This window comes from Pimephales promelas, chromosome 13 (assembly GCF_988280905.1).
Source record: "Pimephales promelas chromosome 13, fPimPro1.hap1.1, whole genome shotgun sequence".
Taxonomy (NCBI): domain Eukaryota; kingdom Metazoa; phylum Chordata; class Actinopteri; order Cypriniformes; family Leuciscidae; genus Pimephales; species Pimephales promelas.
The window spans coordinates 2408310-2433853 of record NC_142781.1 but is presented as its reverse complement, the minus strand read 5'-3'; the positions used below and the strand labels follow the sequence as shown (position 1 = coordinate 2433853).

The following is a 25544-nucleotide window of genomic DNA, read 5'->3' as shown; positions in this document are numbered from 1 at the left end:
TCTTTGGTGGACCCCCTTAGCCTCCAGTGAATGACTGATAGACAACACCGGTTTGACTGAAAAATGTCAAAATTGAAAATACTGTGGAAACAAAGACACCTACATCTTGGATGCCCTTGAGGTAAGATAAAACATACCAAAAATTAATTTCAAAGTGAACTATCCCTTTAACACTTATCATAACAACAATTATAAGAGTTGAAGGTAACGCAGTTGACGGTCAATGCACAGGTAATGATGCATAAACATGAATTATCTTAGTTTTATAGTAAATGTCACTCACTCTACAGACCTATTACAGTTCAGGACCATAGACTGTAGTGTCCGTGACGTCACCCATAGGTTTCTGAAGAGCGTTTTTGAAGCCTAAAGTGGGCGGGGCCGGCCGTCGCCATCTTGGCAGTGCGTCACCTCTCGTCAGTACCGGATAAATTAAAATGGGCAAAGAGGCGGGGCGTGGGTGGAGCTGAGGTGCTAATGCTATGCTACTGCCCTCACGCTAAAGTGACAGCTAATTGAGGAAGTAAAGCCAATGGTTAAAGTTCACGTTTTTGCCCTTCGAAATATTTTAATAGTTCAGAAGTAACTAAAACTGAGACTATTTACTTTACTTTTTTATCAACTTTATTAATCCCACAAGGGGCAATTAGTTAAGAGCATGTATAGAAGTTTATAACACCGATCACACACATTTCAGTCAACGATGTGTATCGTGATGCATTATTATTCTGCTAGATAAAAATGTATTAGTAACTTACAATATTGCTCCAAGCTTGTGTTTGTGACAGTGATTCAAGCACATGTCAGTCAACGTGGCATTGCACCATAACGAGCTTTAATTAAGTCCATCTGATTCTGGCCACCTCTCATTTTCTCAGATGGGTCAAACCAAAGATATTACCTCAGAAGCTGGAGAACTGGAGAACATGATCATCAGGCTTCGCTCGTGCCCATTCTTACATTCACTCAGATTGATACGCTGCTCATTTCATTTTAAAATTTGCTGAATTATTTCACTAGTTTCTATGTTTTTGTTTGTTTGGTTCATTTCCGGTGGCACTTCTACTTCAGTGAATGCATCCGAGGCATTGCTTAGTTAAAGGTCCCCTGACATGTTTTTTTTTTTATTATTTTATGATGTTTCCTGGGTTGCCCTTATAATGTTAGTATGTTTTTTAGATCAAAAATAGTCATAATTTAGAAATAAAAGGCATTTTTCCTAGCCTGATTTTAGCCTCTGCTTAAAACGGTCTGTTTGAAGGGGCGTGTCTTCTGTGGGATTCAATGTAACCGCCCACTGCTGTGATTGGCTGACATGCTTGCATATGAAATAGTAAAGTTAATCAAATTGCATGATCAAAATTGATTATTTAGAGCAGCGTCCAGCAGAAACATAAATCACCGCTCATGCCTTTCCTCCAAATGGCACAGTAAATGACGTCTGTGGTTCATCACAGATCCTTCAAACTGGTATTTTCTCAGTTATTCATTACACTGTGCTGAAATGTTTATTAATAGGGAAGTACTGTATAATTGGTGACACTGTTAACAGCCTGTAAAAAAATGTCAGAAAGCTCCAGTCACTAGTTGTACGCCTGGCATGAACTTCACCCTGAGGCTTTATCACATGTCAATGCTTTACACTGAATAAAACCATTTGAAAGAAGAATAAACAGGCAGACTATGCTTTAATAACCACCAGACAGTGGCACACTGATATGTGTTAATTCACAGATTCAAAATGTCAAATCATTGGTTGGTAACTGGTTTATGCATCTAACGGAGATAAAAAGCTCTTCGTCACACTAGTGCAAGTTCAATTTTTCTTTAATGTTGCTGTTTGAGCATGAAAAAGGAGTTATTCCCCTTATCAGTGTCAGTGGGTGCGTTTCCATTACAGATTTGCGCAAAACTATTACGGAATGACGGTGTTTCCATTAACCGATGTTATGCGACTAAAACGTCTTTTTTTTCCTCTCGCGATAAGTCATTCCAAAAATCAAGGCAACGGACGTTGTTTATAACCTATTTCACAGCCATGCACCGCACTAGACATTATTATTATTAATAATGGAAGGAGACGTGGTGTGTTATCCAAGCATTAATGGCAGGGAAAGACACAGAGTTCCTGGTGTTTCTCCCTTATTTCTGCTTCAATGTCTTGATGGCATTTCTTTGAGGTTTAGAGGCTATTCCTGTGATTATTGTTTCTTTTTTTTAAATGAATTTAATAAAGAACTCTGTCTCGTATTATGTCCAGACGGTCGTTGCAAAACGTTTTAGTTTGACCACACCAATAGGTGCGTTATACACATCTCAACGGATTTTCATATTTGTTTATGACTTTTTGCCCCCTTTAAAACATTTAAAATATTCACAAATTAATATGGGGAAAAAATGTAGATTTTACTGGTTTTCTAAGGCCAAATTAGAACATGGATATTTCTGATATTTTTCCCGCAGTGCTGAATAGGCTACAGGTGAGTTATTATAAATGCGTCTGAAAAAATAACGAGCTAAAAACATAATCTCCGGATGCAGCTTTAGAGAGAACGGCACCTTTCATACGGATTACATAATCAGAAGGTATTAGTTTACGATTCGAATTTGTTCTTTTTAAAGTGGACATTTCAAGCTTTAGTCTGTAAAGGATATTGGTTCAGTTCTCGCGCTCCAGTTCACGAAGATCATAAAGCGCGCCTGATTGTTTTATGTCATTTTACAAAAGCACAACGTTTTCTTGTTATTGTGACGTTACGCAAATAAAAGTAGTTGCGAATAATGTATTATTATTTTCTGTATAACCAGAAATGCTCGAGTATTTTAAGTTGATTCCACTGTTGATGGGAAAATGAAAGTGTTCACGGCGCGCCCGCTTGTGTCTGCCGTCCAGTGCTCCAAACTCCACACACACTCTTGGATATTGGTCAAAATCGAGTGTTTATTTGTGATAATCTTAGCCCTATTATTATTATTGTCCAACCTGTACTATGAATGATGTGACGAATTGCTTTGTTCCTTTTATGGATAAAAGCGTCTTCTACATATGTGGCCTAATAAATGTTATAATAGGCTAATGATGATAATTATTATATTTGCGGACACGGACCTAACACACACTCCGTCTTCTAAGTCAGGTGACTGTAAATGCGCAAAATCCGTTTCCATTGCAGTTTCGCGAAAAAATCCTTTTTCGAATTGCCTGAAAAACCTCCTCATGCGAGCGTAAAAACTTTTTTGCGATAATCCGGAGTTTTTGCGAAATTGACGTATTTCCATTGAGCGTATTTTCATTTCGCAATTTCAATTTGCGCAAATTGAAGGGTAATGGAAACGCAGCTATTGTTTCTGAACTCCTGAAACGCCTCCATCGAAACGACGTCACAATAGTACTCATTATAATAATTAATATGCAGAATAAATGGGCGGGGCCTGGTTGAGTTAGTTAGTAGTGTGTTAAACTGGTGAGGGGTAAAGTCCAGGTTCAGAAAGTAAAAGTTTTCACCTGCATCAGCTAATTGGCAGGGCAGGACTTTTACTTTCTGACCCCTGGACTTTACACCTATGGTTAAAGCAAGGGGCGGGACATTTCCCAAACACACTTGAAACACTTGACCAATCACAACACACTGTGCTCTGATTGGTCGGCTGGATCAGTGTGCTTTTCAGAAGGAGGGGCTTCATAGAGACAGGAAGTGAACAGAGCGTTACTGACAGACTAGGAAGAGAGGAGCCGCAACAACGGAGAATATGAGGAGAATAATCAACATTCAAGCAGGAAAACGTATTCTAGTAGAGCCTGAAACAACATCAAGACTTGTAACTTGTAAATGCGGTAAAAGCTAAACTACATTGAAACCGAAATGCGTTCGTACAACTTTGTTCTAGACGGATGGCCATTCATTCGCGGGCAGGAACAGCATTAATGTGCAGTGTTTTCTTACTTTACTTTGTGAATCAGGTGATGGTTTAAAGATCTCTCGGACATCTGGGATAGTATATGGTTTATTCCGCTTGCGTAGCGTCTGTTTCAGCGTTTCCACACGTCTCGCCACGGCGGCCGCTTGCGTTCGGGTCAGAGTCGACAGTAGAGCGATGCTGTCCTCGCCGCCGGAAGCCGATTCGTCGAACAGCGTCGCTAGCCCCGCCTCCATCAGCCACGCCTCCTCCTGCTCGCCCTCTGCAGAACAACACAGGACAGAAGAGAAGATAAGCCTTGAAAGCGTCTTGATCGCCCCCTGGTGGCTGGTCCCAGTACAGCTCATAAACCCCGCCCTCCCATGAAGTCGTGAGGCAAACTAAACAATCAAATTACACTTCAAATACAGTTTTCTAACATTTTAGGTATTTTTGAAATCACGCTGATGTAAGTTTCGAGTTCATTTTTTAAAATAAGTTTGGTCTTTTGGTCTATGGGGACGTGACGTCATGATTGACAGGTCACAACTGACTTTTCGGGGTACTTTCAGGAGGAGATTTGAGCAAAAGCTTTCATTTCTACAGTCAAGTCACCTTTATTTATCGCTTTTTACAATACAGATTGTATCAAAGCAGCTTCACAGTGATAACATGAAAATAATTCAAGTTTGTTTCTAATGGTCCACTGCGCAAGATTGGGACGTCACTTTTCTACAATGGAAGAGAGAGAAGAGCGTCGTCCATCTTTTTTTACAGTCTATGTCCTGGACACCTCAGACACCGAGAGAAATACAGCCAGGTGTTCTGGGATTCATGTTGACACTCGCTATCAGCTGAAGTAACGCCATCATTCCTGTTATTTTCCTCAGTGATTTAACACCTGTTATTTCCATCACAGCCGTGGTGAAGAGGAAGACGTTAAGTTAGCTCTGAGAGGAAACAGAAAGATCTTCCTCTTCCGGTAACTTCACAATGCAGTCGCTCACAGGAGTTGAGGAAGTCTCCAAACAATTCCTGCTGAGCGTCCACGATGATCTCCGTCTGTGGTTTTAATTGTGGGTTCTTCCTGTAAGTTACGCCTATTGTCCTTAAACATGGAGGAATGTAAACAAACAATGGCACGTATGTACACTGCCTTGACCAATGTGTTTAGGTTAAAAAAACAACAACATAGCATGTATTAAACACTTTGCTACATGCTGGAACAGTTTTATGTGTTCAATTATGACAAATTGAAAGAATTTTACAAAACTTTTGGGGTAAAGTCAACAGTTCAACCATTATGGTCAAATTTTCCATTTAAAATGCCATTTTTAAAGTGACAGATCTAATTTCGGTCCATATAATTTGGCAATTGCTATTCTTGATTTCTAAGCCCTTTTACAGTCTTCTATTTAAAGGTAAAAGAGAATATAAGACATTTAATATGAAGTCCAACACTGAAAGGGTTAGTTCACCCATTCTGTTGTTCAACTCCGTAATATTTCCGTTCAACTTTGAACACAAATTAAGATATTATATTATATCACTCCTCCATACTGTCTCCCCACTTTTTTGAATAGACATGAAAATGCACATTTCGAACTTAAATGGTTGTAATTCAAGAATGCTTTGGAATATAGACATGATTGATCTTGTTTTAAAGAAGACATTTGGCAGATTTTTGTCGAAGTGAAATAAATTAAGAAAGTGAAACAGCAAAAACAGTTATAGAAGTTTGAGTTTATGGAAATGTACAATGTAAAAATATTAATTATTTATATTTTACATAAAATATATATTTTCAAAACCTGGGCTACCCTAAAACTGCAGAAAAATCAAAGGCAAAAATCTGAACAAGTTGTGTTTCAAAATTTTAGGTTGATATCTTAAAAAATGAGCTTTCAGTGAGATTTTGTTTGGGCGCAGTACCACACTTTTTCACTAGGGCACAATCAGACTCCATTACTGCCCATATAAGGGCGCCTGCATTTCCATTCATGTTTTGAGTGATATGAACCATTATTTTCACAATTTTCATACAATTTATGAAGTACAGATCCTAATTCAGAAGTAGTATGGGAAGTTTGGCAGATTCTGATATGAATTCAACCTCTAAGAAACACATACAAAGAACACGCATGTAAGTCATAGCTAGCTGCCACGTCACAAATGGTGAATTTATTATTTTTTTCTTGATATTTCAAACATTTCAGACCTTTTTTACCAAAATAATTAAATGGATGTTATCTTTTGAACTTTTGGCATGAAAACAAACTGAGGTATCTACCATTTTTTCATGATTTTTCATGTTTACTTCTATTTTAAAATAAAGGTCTGAACTCGCTTTATGAGTATGAAAATATTCTTGTTGCATATTGATAAATTATGGTTCCTCTGTAATATATTTTGAAAATCAGTCACCAAATATGGAAACTAGAGATTGTAAGATATTAAATGATATATAGTTTGTCAATATTACTAAAGGTATTTACTAAGATATTATTGTTTTAAAAATATAGTGGCCAACGACAGTTAAGTAAGGGATTGAAACTTGCCGGCCCAGAATAGTTATTAAAGACATCGTTAAAATAGTCCCAGTGACTACAGTGACTCAAGTTTATCATGTGACGAGACTACATTTTGTGCGCAAAAAAAAAAAACATGAATTTCCTTCTCTGTGGGCCTTGAGTGAGCTCTCATAGTGTTTCTGGGTCGCCACACGCATCTCACACATGACCAGCGTCGGCCAATAGTGAGCCTGCGTGTGACTCAGATTTAATCAAAAATATCCTAATTTGTGTCCCGAAGATGAACGAAAGTCTTACGGGGTTGAACAACATGAGGTAGAGTAATTACTGACAGAGTTTACATTTTTGGGTGAACTATCCCTTTAAGGATTGGGATCCAGGCACACCATGCTCGACGGCTGACGGTGTTCACGTGTGTGTGTGTGTGTGTGTGTGCCAGCGGTCTGGCAGAAGTGTAAGTGCAAGCCATGTTTTAATCTTGCTTTGCATAGCATGCTGAACTCAGCAAAAAACATGATGAAATGTACAAGAACCCATTAGTCATCACAATCTTTTGCAATTAAGACGTTTTCATTGGAGCTTAGCAACACAAAACAATGTTGTGAATGAATTACCAATGGTTTGAAAAAAATCTGTTGAGTGTAATCCACATAGAGACTCAGAAACACAGATTGAGTGTTTCTCAAGCCGTTTACAGCAGGCCCGGGTCAAATCAAACTCATTTCAGAAACTTCCACAGCTCAAATTTAGCTAATTTTTTATAAGAGGCAAAATATAAAAAATCATGAATAAATATTTATTGATGGGGGCGTCAAACTTATAATTGTGTCCTGAGATTTGGAGCAAAATCACTGTAGTGAAAAATGTCTTCAGAAATATCATGGCAGCATTATTATTTTAGAGACCTGTTGGTCTATTAGTGAAATCTGTTGACTTTAGCAATCTTCATTGCATTATATTATACAATCTTCCTGCAACTCAAGAAAGGTTTAACACATCTTTGTATTCTTTTAGATAAACTGTTCTTTTGGTATGTTCATTTTAAGGTCCAATATGATTAATTTATGGTTATTTTTGTTTGTTTTTTCGCACAAAAGTGTTCTCGTCGTTTGATAAAGTTAAAATTGAGCCCCTGTAGTCACTTGGACTATTTTAACGATGTCTTTAATGACTTTTCGATGCCAGCAAGAGTCATTCCCTCGAGAAGCCTATGGACTAGTATGCAGGAGTGATCTTAATATCTTAAATATCTTAATTTGTGTTGTGAAGACGAACGAAGGTCTTACGGGGTTGGAACAACATGAGGGTGAGTAAATACTGACAGAATTTTCATTTTTGGGTGAACTAACCCTTTAAGCGGCTAGTGAGAGAATATGTCACTATCAAAGAGCCTAAAGAGGAAAGCTGACAGCGAAAATAGAGAAAACAAAGAAGAATGGAAAGACAACTGTGGGTTTATCCGACCTAGTTTTGTGAATGTGTCTTCTCTGCAACGAAGCGATCCACAGACACTTTTGAATCTCGTTCAGAACTTTTCAAATTAAAAGCTCTCAATTCATCTCAAAATAAAACATTGCTGCAAAAAAAGTCAATGGAGAAAATCCTGAAAAAACTTAATGGAGTAGTTCACTTTTTAAAAAAAAAACTTTTGCTGATAATTTACTCACCCCCATGTCATCCAAGATGTCCATGTCTTTCTTTCTTCAGTCTTTTTTCGTGACATTTGGTTCATTCAACGAACGAAATGAACGAATTGACTCGGAAAAAGATTTGTTCATTTTGATGAACGAGTTCGAACAGGAGAGTCACGAACGCGCATCACAGAACAGAGCAAGCCGAGCATTTGAGCTTATAAAACTTAAACTTTGTTATTTATTTATTAAATGAGCGATCGTTTCGCTTGATAAGACCCTTATTCATCGTCAGGAATCATTTAAAGCCCTTTGAACAGTTTGCAAACCTTGAACCGTTTGGTTCCCATTGAAGTCCATTATATGGAGAAAATCCTGGAACATTTTCATCAAATGAAGATGATGTGGGGGAGAGTAAATCAGGGAATGTTAAATCTGATCTTTAACATTTATTCAATGTAATAATCCAGAATTGATTTTGTAAGAAGCTCCGTCACAGCGGTTGGGACAGGCGGCGCTCTCACCGTCGGCCACCTTCAGCTGCTCGTCCTCCTGCGTCTCCGTGTCTCCGCTGCGCTGGATGATCTCCAGCTCTTTAAAGTAGTCCACCATGACCTGCTCGTCCAGAGAGTCCTGCGAGCTGCAGCGCTGGTACGGGGCCTTGTCGGGGCCTCTGCTCCTCTGGACATTGTACTGACCGGTCCTGCGGCTGCATCAACACAGAGAGGAGACAGTGATGTCAAATAAAGCAAATCATTAATGTTCAGAGCATTAACACCAGTGACAGACAGACACCAGCGGCGCTGCAACATGAGCACTCGATCATCAGCGTCGGACAAGAGTTTGGGGTGGAGATGCTTAGAGAAGTTTTTAATGAGGGAAATTGAGTCTATGAAAAGCCTTTGTGATTGCAATAGTGATGATTTATATTCATTATATTCCAACACCAAGACTGCAACGGTCTATTAAAAATCATTGGTAACTAGGGATGCACGATATAACGGCCAGCATATCGATATCGGCCGATATATGTTCATTTTTAATGTTATCGTTATCGGCGTATGTGGCCGATATATTAAAGCCGATAAATAATGTATTATTCCCTTCAGCTGAGACACTTGTTGAGCACTGTTTATGTTTTTGAATTTCTTGAAATAGGATTGAAATCTCTTCAAAAAATGAAAATACGGTTCGGTACAACATGTGCAGCGCAAATCTGTCATATCGGCTATACAACACTATAACATGGACATGGATTTAATTGTGAGACTTTTGTTTTTGTGATCAGGCTCTCAAAATTAGATAAAAATTTGGATTTAAGTTTATCGGCCGATATATCGGTTATCGGCTTTCAAATATAAAGAATTATCGGTTATCGGTATCGGCCAAAATGTTCATATCGGTGCATCCCTATTGGCAACACTTTAGTTTAGGGTCCAATTCTCTCCATCAACTAGGTGATTATTAGCATGCATATTATTAGGATATTGGCCGTTTATTAGTACGTATAAAGTACATATTAATGCCTTATTCTACATTTCTTAAAGGAATAGTACACCCAAAAAAGTCACTAATGTCCAATTCTCACTATTAACTACGCCGTTTGCCTCAAACTCATAATTACTGCTTTTTAACCATTAGTAAGGTAGTTGTTATTTAGTTTAGGTATTGGGCGGATTAAAGTGATAGATCACCCAAAAATAAAACAATTCTGTCATCATTTTGTTGTCAAGTTGTTCCAAACCTGCATGAGTTTCATTCTTCTTTCTTCAAAAGAACACTGGAAACCCAACAGTTTGTGATCATTGGTTTGGAACAACTTAGGGCTGTTGGAACGAATTCCGAAATTCGAATATAATTCGAATATTAAAAAAAAATCAATACTATTCGAATGCTAAAGTTACTATTCGAATATTGCTTTTATATAAAAAAGCAATATTGTAAACGGCCCCTTCTCTCTTATTAACAATAGCAGAATGCGGGACTAGCTTTCGTGTGGCACATTCGCAAGATCTCGTTCACTCCCTCTCTGGCATGCACGCGCCGCGCGCTATGTATGTTATGCGCGGATTCCGGGAGATTTTAACTAATTTAACTAACAATCGAAGTTCTCCCGGAACTTCCGACGCGATATGGCGATCCAACCCGGTCTCATCCCAAGACGTCATATAACTGACGTTTTGGGACGTCTTTTGACCATACGTCAATATTCGCCTTTTTACTAGGGCCCCCTTAAACGTCGGTAGATGAGGTTATGGGATCCTAACTCTACCCCAGACCTAAACCTAACCCTAAACCTAACCCGTCACCTAACTGACATTAAAGGTAAAGCGTCAGTTGTATGACGGCCCGGGATCGCCATCTACCGACGTTTAAGGGGGCCCTAAAAAGGCGGATATTGACGTATGGTCAAAAGACGTCCCAAGACGTCAGTTATATGACTTTTTGGGATGAGACTGTGTTAGACGATCACATCACCTCAGATCTGAGCCCCTATTCATCAAGCCAACGCGCCGCAATCTATCGCAAATCAAAGTGAAAGTAAGTCGCAGACGCTTAACACCACCATCTTCTTTAAAAGTAAAGGAATGAAATGATATTAGCAGGGATGTTGCCGCTCTCCCTTATTGCTGTCTTTGCTGATTTTGAAATTAGCCGATGATCAATAAAATGCAGTTCAAATCTGTTGCTTTCGGTGACGTGCACTTCATTACATCTGTATATAGCGCGGGAATTGAAGATGGGATTTATATCTGTTTTGCAAAAACACATTTACATCATGTGGATGGATGTTTGACTACATGCAAGTATTTGAATTGTCGTTTAACCAGGCCTGTCAATCAATTTTAAAAATACGCGACACTGTCAGACAAGCGACGATAAACAGATATTGCGAAAAAGGTGAGGGAAAACGAATATGTAGAACAGAAACATCCAGGGTCATCCTTATCAACAATGATTTGTGATCATTGTAGATAAGGAAGGAAAAAAGATGCGCAGTTAAATGCGTTGATGCAATAACGTTACCATATTAAGTTTTGATTCAGAACGTCCAATTTGACTGCTATTGTGGTTCTAATGCCCTGTTTCAATCGCATTTTATCTAAACAACTTTGCAACAACGGGATTGTAGGCTAAATAACACAATTTTAGTAAAAGTCAATGACTGGTAGAATTTGAATGAAAATCTGTAGGCTATTTTAAAAACAGCCATCGGTAAATTTTACCCTGAGGTGGTTCTAATCATCGTGGTCCGGTAAATAACATTATGCCAAATGTTATAGGACTTAAAGGGTTACAGTGATGTGTGATTGACGTTTTAGCACTTGCGCGTCTATGTTAAGCGCATTTTTGAGAAACGCAGGCTGTGCTCACTGTAAATGCCGTTTACGTTCGGGTCCAGTCGGGTTCCAAATGAAATGGCGTCAGGTCGGGTCGGACTCAGGTCTGATTTTATCGGGTCTGTCTCGGGTCGGGTTTTTCTTTTTTTTTTAAACAATTTATGCACGTCGGGTTCGTGTCAATTCGGGTCGGGTACAGTTTTTAGGACCCGAGAAGACCTCTACTTCGGATTTCACTTATATGTGAAATCTTTTAGAGGCAAAATTCACTTAGAAAAATCATGCTAAGATTGGCAGTGGAAACGGATGTTTTGGTGCGAGAAACCTTGACTAGCGCACTTCAAGGGGAAAATACTACAGAAGTGCCGAATATGACTTTGGGTCTTTTCTTTTGGTTGGATGCATGACACAGCAGGAACGAAGAGCTCCCGCTGCTTATCCTGCCAACGGGATCAGGACAGGAAGGCCCAGAAACAAGGACATAAAGATGCTATTGTGAGGCTGATTGTTCGCCTGGTTTCTGGGGCAGGACGGGCACAGAGAGCCCTCTCAGACGCAGCCTCACTCCCGCGCAGGATGGAGGTATAAATAAAAGCTCAAAGCTCAGCACTCTTCACTGCCGCCGGACACCCGAGACACTCGATGTCGGCAAGCAGTTTTATGGCTCGGATCCAAAGATTTCAGGTTGTGATGGGGGCAGTCGCTCTTGCTTCACTGGAAAACGGTGACCAAGCAGAAAGCAGTTTCTGAGTCACGGCTGCTTTAAGACTGAACGTAGACATTCGGCTCGAAACGTCCAATAGATTGACTCCTTGGAAGCAGAAGTGGCAGTGTGCCGACTTTACTCTCGAATCAAAGGGTTTGCCCATTTTTTTTTAAATAACACCATGACCTGCTAGATCCTGGTCAGTTTCAGAGAGAAGGACAGGATTTGATGGGAGAACGAGTGTTTGATTGGATTTTGGTCTGTACTCTGTTCGTTTCCATTGAGAGTATCTGCTAAAAGCTGTATTTAAGAGTATACTACCATACAACATAGGGTTGGGTATCGAGAATCGAGTATTGATTGGAACCGGGACTAACTTTTCGTTTTTCCCGGAATCGTTCAAAAGTTAAAATTTCGATTCCTAGTTTCGATATTCACAGTCCGCCAAGCGGAAGAAGAAACCGCTGAACACCAACGAAGAAGCATCTACCGGAAGTGTTGGCATAACCGTGCGAGTCGAACATGAGTAGCTTACATCGGCGGTCCAAAGTGTGGCTTCACTTTTCTAAAAATTAACGAAATCTCGGCAAAATGCAAAATTTGTGACAAGTGTTTGTGACAGGAGTATTTCCTTCAGAAAGGATTATTTCTTTCCTTTAGAAAGACCGTTGGTTAACAAGGTTAGCTAAACTTTTTTGACCCTGCCTTCTAAAAGAATCGAAATCGAGAATCGTTAGGAACCGGAATCGAAACAAGGAATCGGAATCAGAATCAGAATCAGAATCATTCAAATTCAAACGATACCCAACCCTAAAGCAACAACACTTCTGACTTCATGAGGGTTTTTAATATGAAGACAGCAGCCAGCCAGACCAAATCAAACATTTACTCTTTAACAAATCACCCTCCTCCGTCACGTTGGTTGAGGCGATTTGCATTTGCAGCCGGTCACACACAAGCAGCTAATAGTGGCATCTTAGATCATTCATTGCAAATACACGGATCTCAAATGAAAAGGGGGAAAATCAACAACCTTTCCTCGTGTCATAAATGCAGACGTTCATGGTTTAGCTATTAACAAGGGTTCGTGTCGTGTGGAACTGGGGGAGTGTGGACTCTACATGCTAAAGGTCAGATGGAAACGAGAGAAACACAGCAGATAAAGAAAGAGAAAGAGGACAAAAGGGTCAAGAGTCAGAATGTTTCTAAACAAAAAGCAGACAAAACACTAACAGCGATGTAATGCTGGTCACAGGGTCGAGTGGAAGGGCCGAAAGCAATGCGGGAGTGTAAGCTGTTTCTATGATGCCCAGGAGGGTGGCGGAGGAATGCGGCTGCTTGGAGATCAGGCTCAAACGTAACACTATGGAGATCCGTTTCAGGAGAAACACACTGAACTTGCATAATGTGATGCCTTTCAAAGGGAAATGTAGGATGGGACTAGCCTGGTTAAAACCAGACCATTCTCAGTTGTAACTGAGTTATGGTCTGGCAAAGCGTGATAGACAAATTGCCGTCACCAACGGACGTCGCGGATAGACCTAAAATCAATCAGAGCGATGAAGGAGATGACGTATGCAGAGCGTTGTTGTTCTTTGCTTGGCTTTTAACAAAAAGGAGACGTTCAAATCGCTTAAAATAGATGCGTTAGCGGATTCGAACGAGTGATGTTTGACGACGGCGTCCATCTTTGTAATGTAGGCTTCAAAATCCCAGCGCTGTTGTCATCGTGTAAAGCCCGCCCCAACGTTTCTGATTGGTGCCGCGATATCGACGGATTGTAAATGGGCTTGAATGAGCTCTTTGCCAGACCAACTTTCAGAGCATATCTGAATTTGCCGGAAGTTGTCTGGATTTTTCTAGGCTAATATGAGACTTGACTTTATTTTCAATTTAAACCAATATTGTAGGGGTGTAGTGAAACCCTCATGTCACGATTCAATCACGAGAATGAACTCAAGATATTATTACGATACTCCAAGACATATGATAAAAGGTTGATTTAAATGCTAGATTTGTGTTAGATTGTGTGTGTGAATGAACATGACTCCAAAGCACAGGACAATAGAGACTCCAGAATAACAAAATTCATGATTCTGGTGATGGAAACTAAATTATTTTAGTCACAGACTAGATGTATTTAAAATAATGTAGGAAACGTTTACTGCTAACATCAGACATTTGGCATTATCAGGACACTGATATTCCCCCATTGCATTATTATACATTATGTTCAACATTATATATAGTAGTTTAATGTAGTACTGACACTAAAACGGCGCAATTTGTTCTCACACAGTAATTTACCCAATAGAGATCGTGTCACGATCCACAATATTTTGTTGCAGTTATGTATTGGAATATACTGTGACACGATATATTGTTACACACCCCTACAATATTGCATACGCAGGTTAAAGGAGTAGTTCACTTTTGAAAAAACTTTTGCTGATAATTTACTCACCCCCATGTCATCCAAGATGTCCATGTCTTTCTTTCCTCAGTCAAAAAGAAATTAAGGTTTTTGATGAAAACATTCCAGGATTTTTCTCCATATAATGGACTTCAATGGGAACCGGATGGTTCAAGGTCCAAACGACAGTTAATAACAGTTTCAGATGCAGCTTCAAATGTCTTTAAACGACACCAGACGATGAATAAGGGTCTTATCATGCGAAACGATCGCTTATTTCAAAACTTATTCCAAAAATGTAACTTTTCTAAGGACAAATGCTAGCCTTGCTCTATTCTGTGAGGCGCGTTTGCAACGTCACGTATTACGTAATTACGTTCAAAAGGTCACGGGCGACGTAGCCGAAAGTACAGAGTCAGAGTGTTTACAAGTTGAACGCATAGGTTGAACGTGCAAACTAACTCAAACACCGTTTACAAAAAAAGGAATTAAAAGGAAAAACAACGATGTCGGACGATTTTGATTCTGTACTTCCGGCTACGTCGCCCGTGACCTTTTGAACGTAATTACGTATTACGTGACGTTACAAACGCGCCTCACAGAATATAGCAAGGCTAGCATTTGTCCTTAGAAAAGTTACATTTTTGGAATAAGTTTTGAAATAACCGATCGTTTCGCATGATAAGACCCTTATTCATCGTCTGGTGTCGTTTAAAGACATTTGAAGCTGCATCTGAAACTGTTATTAACACTGTCTTTTGGACCTTGAACCATCCGGTTCCCATTGAAGTCCATTATATGGAAAAAAAATACTGGAATGTTTTCATCAAAAACCTAAATTTCTTTTCGACTGAGGAAAGAAAGACATGGACATCTTGGATGACACGGGGGTGAGTAAATTATCAACAAACGTTTTTTTAAAAGTGAACTAATCCTTTAAAATGACCACTTTATTGGGTTTTCCAAGGTGCTCTTTTTGTTTAAAGGGTTAGTTCACCCAAAAATGAAAATTAAGTCATTAATTACTCACCCCCATGTTGTACCAACCCCGTAAGACCTTCGTTCGTCTTCGGAACACAAATGAAGATATTTTTGATTAAATTTGAGAGCTGTATAACTACCACATTGGCTGCCTAAGGGACTGCCTCTTGACGGCCCAGAAAGTCAATGAAGAAAATGTTTAAATATCCCAAGTGACTACCGTGGCTCAACTATATGTTTATCAAGCGACGCGAATACTTTTTGTGTGAAAAAACAAACAAAAATAACGCGTTTGTTATTTCTGAAGAAGATCGCAATTCTCGCGCATGCGTCGTGGAAATCTATAAGGAAATCTCGTTTCTGGCCTACAAGGAAGAAAAGAAATAGTCGAATAAACTCGTTATTTTTGTTTGTTTTTTCGCCCACAAAAAGTATTCGCGTCGCTTGATAAACATATAGTTGAGCCACGGTAGTCACTTGGGATATTTAAACATTTTCTTCATTGACTTTCTGGGCCGTCAAGAGGCAGTCCCTTAGGAGCCAATGTGGTAGTTTTACAGCTCTCAAATTTAATCAAAAATATCTTCATTTGTGTTCCGAAGACGAACGAAGGTCTTACGGGGGTTGGTACAGCATGGGGGTGAGTAATTAATGACTTATTTTTCATTTTTGGGTGAACTAACCCTTTAAGCCTAACTTTGGTATAGGACATTTAGCCATGGTGAATGACAGCGCTACTGCAACACGCATCGCCACAGACACACCATCATCTTCATCAAAAGCAGTGATCTTCCCAGTGCTGAGGCCCTCTCCTATAACAGAGTATGTGTCCGTTGTTTTTATTGACTTGAACTTGTATATGTACTCGTATATGGTGCGGGAAATGAAGATCAGATTTAGCCAGGAGTAAATCCTAAACCATTTAGTTACATTTTCCATTCCATTCCATTTTTTTTTTTGCATCAATAATCCTCAAATGAAGAACTGCACGTGTTAAAAATCACTGTTTATGGTTTTCAAAGCAATGAAACTAGTATTGCATTGGTGATCTATTTTTAGCAGGTCATTTGCGTTCATATTCATTAGTATGCATGTACTAATATTAATGCATGTGTGTAAAGCTAATTAAATTCCAGTTTCTCATTAAACGAGAAATCGTCATTACAATACATTTTCATTGTGTCTTTATAAAGAAAAGATTCAAATGTATACTAGGCCTTATTTAACCCACACTTAATAAACCCTAAACAGATCTGCATGTACCACGAGTGAAGTCTGAAGAGCTCAGTGTGTGTGAGTGCCCAGTGCCGCGACTCACACTCCTCTTCTGGCTGGGGATTATATGAGCTGTGCTTCCCGATCCTGTGGGACTCACCGCTGGCGTCTCCATGGGAACGGCTCAAAAGCTCAGGAGTCGGAGCGGGATCGGAGGAAACACAGCAACAGTCGCACGCGGGCCGTGTAGATTAACTATAACCTGATTGGTGTAAAGGTCAATCACATCAACTCAGTGTTAAACTATCTCTCGTAGCCGTCTGAGAGTGCACAAGTCCTACTTCTGTTCCTTTGCTTCCCGCAGGGAGAATGGATGAGAGATCAACGAGATCGTCCTTTAAGGCTTATTTTCTAGGGTCGATTTTATCTGATTATTTTGAAATTATTCTATTTTTCTATTTAATTGTTGAACTTTTGATATTATGCATTTATTTTGTTTTTGTTATTCCACTTTTATCAATGCATTGTTTGTATAATTATATGTTTTATTGGATCTAATTAAGTTTTGTGTTGAAGTGAACTTCTCAAACCAGACACTGTGGTGCAGCGGTAAAGGCCAGGCTACGATAGCGCTTGTTGATTCTGTACAGTTAGTGTGTGTGTGTGTGTGTGTGTAGTGAAAGAGACATCTGAACATCCAACGCCCATCACAGACATCCCACACAAAGCACGCAGCGCACTGTGAATGAAATATTCATTATGCAATGCTACAGCCACACAGGATGGAAAGTCAAGCGATGTTTAGCATGTCAATACCGGTTAAACCATCAAACACAACTACACAAAACCAACACACACCCTTCCATGCTCCTCACGGAGATACTCCTGTGATCCATACAGATACTTCCCATCATCACAGAGATGCCTAACTTCAGCCCCGTTATGAGTGTACACACACACACACACACACACCAGAGGTGGCTTTATTTTTTCCAAATTCAGTGTTTTCCGTTAAAAAATTTCCGGATTCCATTTGAAAGGTTTATGTACATTTTAATAATCAAAAAGACTGTTTTCCAAGATGGCTTCTGCCTGTACACACGAAGTGAACTGTATCTTCTTATTAAACGGTCTGTACACTTACAAAGTCTTCAATGTTTCGGTTTGCATGTATGGACCCTCATTATGTTATAGTGTTAATGTGGGGCTATTTTGAGCCTTGTTAGTGGTATAAATAAACTAGCTATTTTTATTTTTCATTACTCTATGCCCACATATACTAGCGTTATATGCTAAACAGTTTTTAGAGATTAAACTCTTTACATTCGATTATCATGAAATCAAATCTCAAAGAACGGTCGACTAGGTACCGATGTTTTATTAGACCAACGATTCATTTAGCGCCGGGATTCTCCTTTAATATCTGCAAATATATATTATGTAGGGATGTAACGATACACGAAACTGACGGTTCGGTTTTCCCATGGTTTTGACGTCTCTGTTCGGTTCAGTTTAGAAAGCTGAAATTGCTTTTTTGTTTGTTTGTTTATTTAAACAGTGGTTTAATAAAAAAATGGTCTTTGTCTTTAAATTAATTCAATTACAATTAAACGTTTCACAAGGATTAAAAAAATCTGCTAATGCTGTAAACTATATAGGGAGCCGCACATTACTATAACATTAAAGGTTGTAGCCTGGACTTTTAACCTAAATTCAGATGCTATTTATTTTTTAGATATAATAATCAACACATTGTATGAAAACATGTAAACTGAACATAAGGCAGTTTTTGCATTAACTTGTGTTTTTACTCTAATTTGTTATTGAAATATAATAATTTACACAGTTGTAATTTTCATGAAAGATATTTTAAACTTACATTAAATAATCAAGACATCAATAACAGGTTAAGTAAAATATAATATAGGGGTGTGCGATATGACGATTTTTAATCGTGGACGATTAAAATGTCTCCACGATCTGCTTTTGAAGAAATATCGTAGTATCGTCTTACAGTGCATTCTATCAGTTCAGTTCTGGCGCCCCGTCTCAACTGTACAACGTGACGTAGCCTACACACCACACGTGAATGAATAGGTATGGGACACTGCAATTCACAAAAGTTCATTATTTGCATAAGCCTTGCCGGTTAAACATTTAATTCACGCGCTGATGCGCTGTTCTAACGTGCGCTTTCCTGACCGCATACCCCCCGACGCTCACAGGCACTAGAAGCCTGTCAACAGCGCCAGAACACTGGACTAAGTTATCTTTCGAGTCTTATTATGCGAATACTGTTAAATACACAAAATGTTTACAAAAACAGGCTGTGTCTAAAGTGAAAGCAAACATTTGAGAGAATATCTGGTGTAAGATGCGTCTATATTAAACGCGTCGCGTGCTGGTCTAAAAGCGACAGGAATAAATAGTACTGCCGCATGTCCTTAAAGGGATAGTTCACAAAAAAAAAAAAAAAAAAAAAAATCTGTCATTATTTACTCACTCTAATGTTGTTCCAAACCTGTATTCATTTCTTTCTTGTGCTGAACACAAAAGACGATTTTTTTTAATGTGGGTAACCAAACAGTTGCTGGTCCCCATTAACTTCCAGGAGAGAACCTAAAAACTATAGGGGGACCAGCAACTGTTCGGTTACCTACATTATTCAAAATAACTTTTATTTTCAACAGAAGAAAGAAACTAATTCATTTTTGAGGGAACTATCCCTTTAGTAAAAGAAAAAAAAACACAAGGAGAAAATCACTCACTGACTGAGAACTTTAATAGTAGCTTTAATAAGAATCAATGTATTCAGTGAAGTCTATTTTAATTTCATATTTGTTTAATTTAATTACTTTCTTCAATGCTACTGCTAAATACACCTAGTGCATCTGAAAAAATAATGCACTATTTATTTAATTTGAATATTAATTTGTGTAATGTTTATCTTGTCTTATTTTTTTAATAACAAAGAAAATAATGACAAAGATTTTTATCTTCGCCACTGGCCTAAATGTGTGGCTTTCTTTTTTCTTTTGTTACCTATAAGGCTTTGTTTTTTACATAGGGACATTAGTTTGGCTGTAATGAACAGCCACTTGCAAAATATTAAAAAAAGAATCGTGATAAAAAATCGTGATCGTGATTTTCCTAAAAAAATCGTGATATGATATTTTTTCCATATCGCCCACCCCTAATATAATATATAGGCTAACATTGTGCATTTATTTAGTGCAAGAGGTCATTTATAGAGAGCCTAAGTCCCTCCCCTTCCGGTCGACCACCATGGGACCTTCTTTCGGAAAAATATTGAATGGTAGTCAATGGCGAGAGACAACAAATATTTTGATCTGGTTTGAATTGTGCCCTGAATTACACATGATGTTTGTCCATTTAAAAGATACATTTGAAAGTAAAGAAAGTCGCAGTTTGATGTAAAACCGTTGAGGTATAAGACTGTGAAAATACGTAATTACAAAGACTACAAACCCCAAAGACGCACATTTTCTCTCAATGAATGAAGCTAACTTTACTGAGGCTAACGTCCGTCATTGTTTCTATAGTTTTACGTTATAATCGTAACGTTACGAGTGTTTTGTACCAGACTCCACACACACGTGCAGCGCATCTCGCTCGTTGTTTCGCTTCCCGGGAGATGTAGTTCATTGAGCGATTTTCACATAAAACTAAATGTTACTCTTCTGTTTTATGACAAACTGCGACGTTTTTGATTTTCAGAATTATCTTTTAAATTGACAAACATCATACGTGTAATTCAGGACACAGTTCAGACGGAATAAAAAGATATAAGTTGACTCTCGCCATTGACCACCATACATATTTTTTCTGAAATAACTTGCCTGTTGAGGTAAATATAAATGCTAGTGCAAGCTTTGCTGTTTTATTGACGTCTTTCCGCTGCTGAAACACTGATTGAGCGATTACACGAGTACGAGTTATGATGCCTTTCTGTAAGTTTACTATATCTTTCAACATACCTTCAGGTGTCCTTTCTGTAACTGAGGAAGAGATGATCGCGTTTACTCGCGCGCCGCGCTGCCGCTTGACATGAGGAGCCTAGTAAGCCTACAGCGATCCGTCACGCCACATCAAAGAGCGCCAAAACGCCATTTATTGTTTGAATTTCGTGATCAAATAGACAGAATTTGGCAGATTACTTGCTTGCTTATTATTGAAAGTAACAAAACACGGAGCTTGTTATTTGGTGTTAATGGTGGTTAGGCTATTCGTTGTGTACTGTACACAGAAGACATGAAGTCCATTGAGCGGGACGGGGCATGTTCGGTACGCAATGAGAGTATCGCAATTCGAATCGTGATTTTTGTATCGCGTTTTTTCGGTTCGAATATCGTTACACACCTAATATTATTATGGTATTTTTATGCTTTACTGTCAAAAAAAAAATACATACAGCACCTTGAGCGCAGCAGAACGATGCATTCAAAGAAATAAATCAATGAAATTTTGATAGGGAAATAAATTACAAGATAAAAGTGGACGATAAAAATAGATATAATTTTTCCATTTTATTTTGAGCTGGAATATGACTGACCTTTCTTTCTGGTGGATTATTCTCCAACACAGATCCAAATATAGAAACTTTTCTTAAACATGCTTTCATGCTCAATCTAAACAACAGGCCCGTCTGCAAACAACCAGCAAAAAGCAGATGCTCGAGCAAACACCCAAAGGCCAGTTGGCAGAGCCACACACACACACACACACGAGGAACACAACCTTCTCCCCAGGCCGCTGTGCTCCGGCCGACAGGATCCCAGAGGGAGTTGGGCTCGCAGCTGCTGAACGAGGAACACACCTGTACATCTGAGGACACACACACACATAACAGCCAGCATCCCGTTTCACCACCCGTCAGCTCCAGCAGGAGGAGCACACACACACACACACACACACAGTGGACTTTACTTCAGAGAGGCTCTGTTAAAGGCACCAAGAAATCAAAACTGACTTATTTTGCAGTGTTTATTATAAATGATTTATCGGTGCACAACATTATCAATTTAAATATCTGTTCCTGGTAATCTTGAATCAGAATAATCCTCTTTCAGCATCTCTTCTCTTCTCTGATGACGAGGGCAGGGCAATCTGTCAATCACACCAGATCCACCAATAGCAAACCACAACCATCCAATCAGTTCCCCACAGACACAATCAAGCCCCGCCCACATTTGTTCTTGTTCCTGAAGCGATTGACACGGATATACGACACAATAGAGAAGATTATCGCAACTCCCGTTTTATGCCGACTTTAGTGGTCAACTGGTGTGGGACTTTCAATGCCAATATTCAATTATAAAGAACAAGTGATCGTTGGTCATTGAAGCAGACGTTATAATACATCCATGACATCACACACTAGAATAACATGAACTGCTGAAGTTTAGTCTTTGAACACAGTAAACCCTAATAAGTCAACAGAAACAAAATAATAATCAGTTTAGAGATTTTTAAGTTAATAAACTCTAAGATTAGAGTCATGTGATAAATCCAGCCTGATAAGTTAAATTAAGACTAATCAAAAATAAAGTAAACAACTCGCCCACTTTCAGCGAATTCACCGTTTTGCCACTTTGTCAAACTTAAACTTAACGTTTGTAATGTCACGTAATACGTAATTACGTTCAAAAGGTCACGGGCGACGTAGCCGGAAGTACAGAGTCAGTGTTTACAAGTTGAACGCATAGGTTGAACGTGCAAACTAACTCAAACGCCGTTTACAAAAAAAGTAATTAAAAGGTAAAACAACGATGTCGGACGATTTTGATTCAGTACTTCCGGCTACGTCGCCCGTGACCTTTTGAACGTAATTACGTATTACGTGACGTTACAAACGCGCCTCACAGAATAGAGCAAGGCTAGCATTTGTCCTTAGAAAAGTTACATTTCTGGAATAAGTTTTGAAATAATCGATCGTTTCGCATGATAAGACCCTTATTCATCGTCTGGTGTCGTTTAAAGACATTTGAAGCTGCATCTGAAACTGTCATTATTTGTCTTTTGGACCTTGGACCGTCTGGTTCCCATCTAAGTCCATTATATGGAGAAAAATCCTGGAATGTTTTCATCAAAAATCTTAATTTCTTTTCGACTGAGGAAAGAAAGACATGGACATCTTGGATGACATGGGGGTGAGTAAATTATCAGCAAAAGTTTTTTCAAAAATGAACTACTCCTTTAAGAACACAAATCAACACTGTTCTAGTGGTTTTGGGATATTTTAATCATATTGTGCCTTTAAAACTACCTCATGTCTCAAAGCACATTACATTACAATAATAATGAACGGCCCTAAGTCTGCATAGCATGAAAGACACTGATGGCACTGATGTTTGCAAGGGCAGGTGCGTGGAGGTATGAACATGCATACGTTCACAGGCAGGACATCCTATCACTGCATTCGGACCGAATCCAATGATTGGACGAACATTAATGGTCCTACGCCTTCCATATACACACACACTTACTGACTTAGACCACTAAACTTAGTGATTTTGCTGTCATGATTTTAAGACTTTCAACCAGCATAACAGCAACAATAAAAATCTGGTACAAATCGCCTACTCTACCTTTTAAGCAATATACAGAACAAGCTCCCAAATACTAGCCCACACAATCCCTCAAAAGCTGAAGTAGATCTGACCACACGAATACAAACACAACTCAACAGCAATAGGTTACCAGGCAGCAGCTGCTTAAACTTGCACAAAACCTGCACAGGATCTGTCCATCTTCAGAGCTGAACACTAGGGCTGTGTAATGCCTAGTTAGGCAGCATGGTGGCGCAGGTATGTGACGCCCACCTCACTCGGTTTGAGACACAGCCCTAGGATACAGTTGCCATAAATAGTGCACACTGCTCTGAGTAATAAATGAATGCGTTCGTGCGATCTCACCTCGCTCCTAGAAACTCCGTTTGCTCTTCCTTTGCTTTCAGCACAGCTTCAGTGTTGCTGGTGTAAGCGGTTAACACGACACCCTGCTCGTCCTGCTGTCGACTCATCTTCAGTGCCACATTATTAGGGAAGTTTCGGTATAACTTCGGACGAACTGCGGCCACTCGACTCTCCCCTGACAACATGAATAATCAGAGTCATGAAGCTCCGCCTACTGAGCGGCGACATGACCAATCCTGGCGTGCCGAAGACTCGTCTAATGAATATTAATCACGTTATGTCACGCTTACCCACCTGATTGGCTGAAATGCAAACATTGTTACCGTTTATTGTGGTGAAGGCTTGACTCATTATTATTAATGATTTGTACGAGAAAATGCAGCGGAGTCGAGACTCGTGTTGTGCTGCTCTTAAAAAAAAACCGATTCAATATTTTAAATTAGACAGTGAACTTCAGTCAGTTCCTCAGAGATTAAATCATGTTTATATACTGTTGCACAGGGCATCTATCTATTGATCCCCAGTGATTTACCTCAACTCGCATCTCAGCTGATGTGTATTAATTTAATTAACTTGGTTTTCATAATCGCGCACCTGATATCTATTTCAGTCAGGTTGATGTGAAAAATAACTTCTAAATAAAGCAATGTTCTGTCAGCAGGCTACTGTTATAATTATAAATGAGATACATTTTAGAAAATAATTGCAGGCTGTACTCTGCAGAGACAAAATGGTCACTTAAAGTGATAGTTCACCCAAAAATGAAATCTATCCCATGAGCTCACCCTCAAGCCATCCTAGGTGACTTTCTTTTTTCAGACGAACACAATCAGAGTTATATTATATTAAACAGTGGTTCTTCCAAGCTTTATGTTTCTGAGTTAATAATTCTTTATATTTTGAAACCCCAAAAAGCGATCCATCCATCATAACAATAATCCATGCCTCCAGAGGGTTAATAAAGGCCCTTTGAAGCCAAGCCATGTGTTTTTGTAGTAAAAATATCTATATTTATCACTTTATAAGCTATATTCACTGGCAATGGTATGATGAGTGACCTCTGACCCGCTGTATTATGAGTGACCTTTAACCCGACACCTGAGTGACCCCTGACCCAACGTATGATGTGACCTGTGACCCAACGTATGATGCGTCGACCTCTGACTCGATACATGGTGAGTGACCTATGACCTGATGCATGATGAGTGACCTCTAACCCGACATTTGATAAATGATCTCTGACCCGGCGCCTGATGAGTGACCTTTGACCCAACATATGAGTGACTTCTGATCCAACGTATGATGAGTGACCTCTGACCCGACGCCTGACCTTTGACCTGAAGTATAGCAGATGACAATTGATCCGAAGTATAGCAGATGACCTTTGACCCGAAGTATAGTGGATGACCTGTGACCCGACGCATGACAAGTGACCTATGACCCGACGCATGATGCCTGACGACCTCTGACCCGACGCATGATGAGTGACCTATGACCTGACGCATGATGAGTGACCTCTAACCCGACATTTGATGAATGATCTCTGACCCGTCGCCTGATGAGTGACCTTTGACCCAACATATGAGTGACTTCTGACCCAACGTATGATGATTGACCTCTGACCCAACGCCTGACGAGTGACCTTTGACCTGAAGTATAGCAGATGACCTTTGATCCGAATTATAGCAGATGACCTTTGACCCGAAGTATTGCGGAAGACCTGTGACCCGAAGCATGACGAGTGACCTATGACCTGACGCCATTATGCCTGACAACGTCTGACCCGACGCATGATGAGTGACCTATGACCTGACGCATGATGAGTGACCTCTAACCCGACATTTGATGAATGATCTCTGACCCGGCGCCTGATGAGTGACCTTTGACCCAACAT

The 25544-nt window shown here is 39.4% G+C and overlaps 1 protein-coding gene across 3 annotated transcripts in view; it reads right to left on the bottom strand.

Moving 5' to 3' along the window:
- arhgap18 (Rho GTPase activating protein 18) overlaps positions 1-23835 on the bottom strand; it is a 40409-nt gene extending 16574 nt beyond the window's left edge. For 2 of the 3 annotated variants that reach the window (XM_039664281.2, XM_039664282.2), the window contains exons 1-3: positions 23651-23835; positions 8584-8768; positions 3945-4180 (exon numbers count right to left, since the gene is read on the bottom strand). In XM_039664281.2, coding sequence (XP_039520215.2) covers positions 3945-4180; positions 8584-8768; positions 23651-23835 — 606 coding nt within the window. Of the gene's footprint in view, positions 1-3944; positions 4181-8583; positions 8769-23435; positions 23517-23650 lie in introns of those variants that run through there. The other variant, XM_089118306.1, reaches the window with a different exon arrangement.
- Between the last annotated feature and the right edge of the window lie 1709 nt (positions 23836-25544).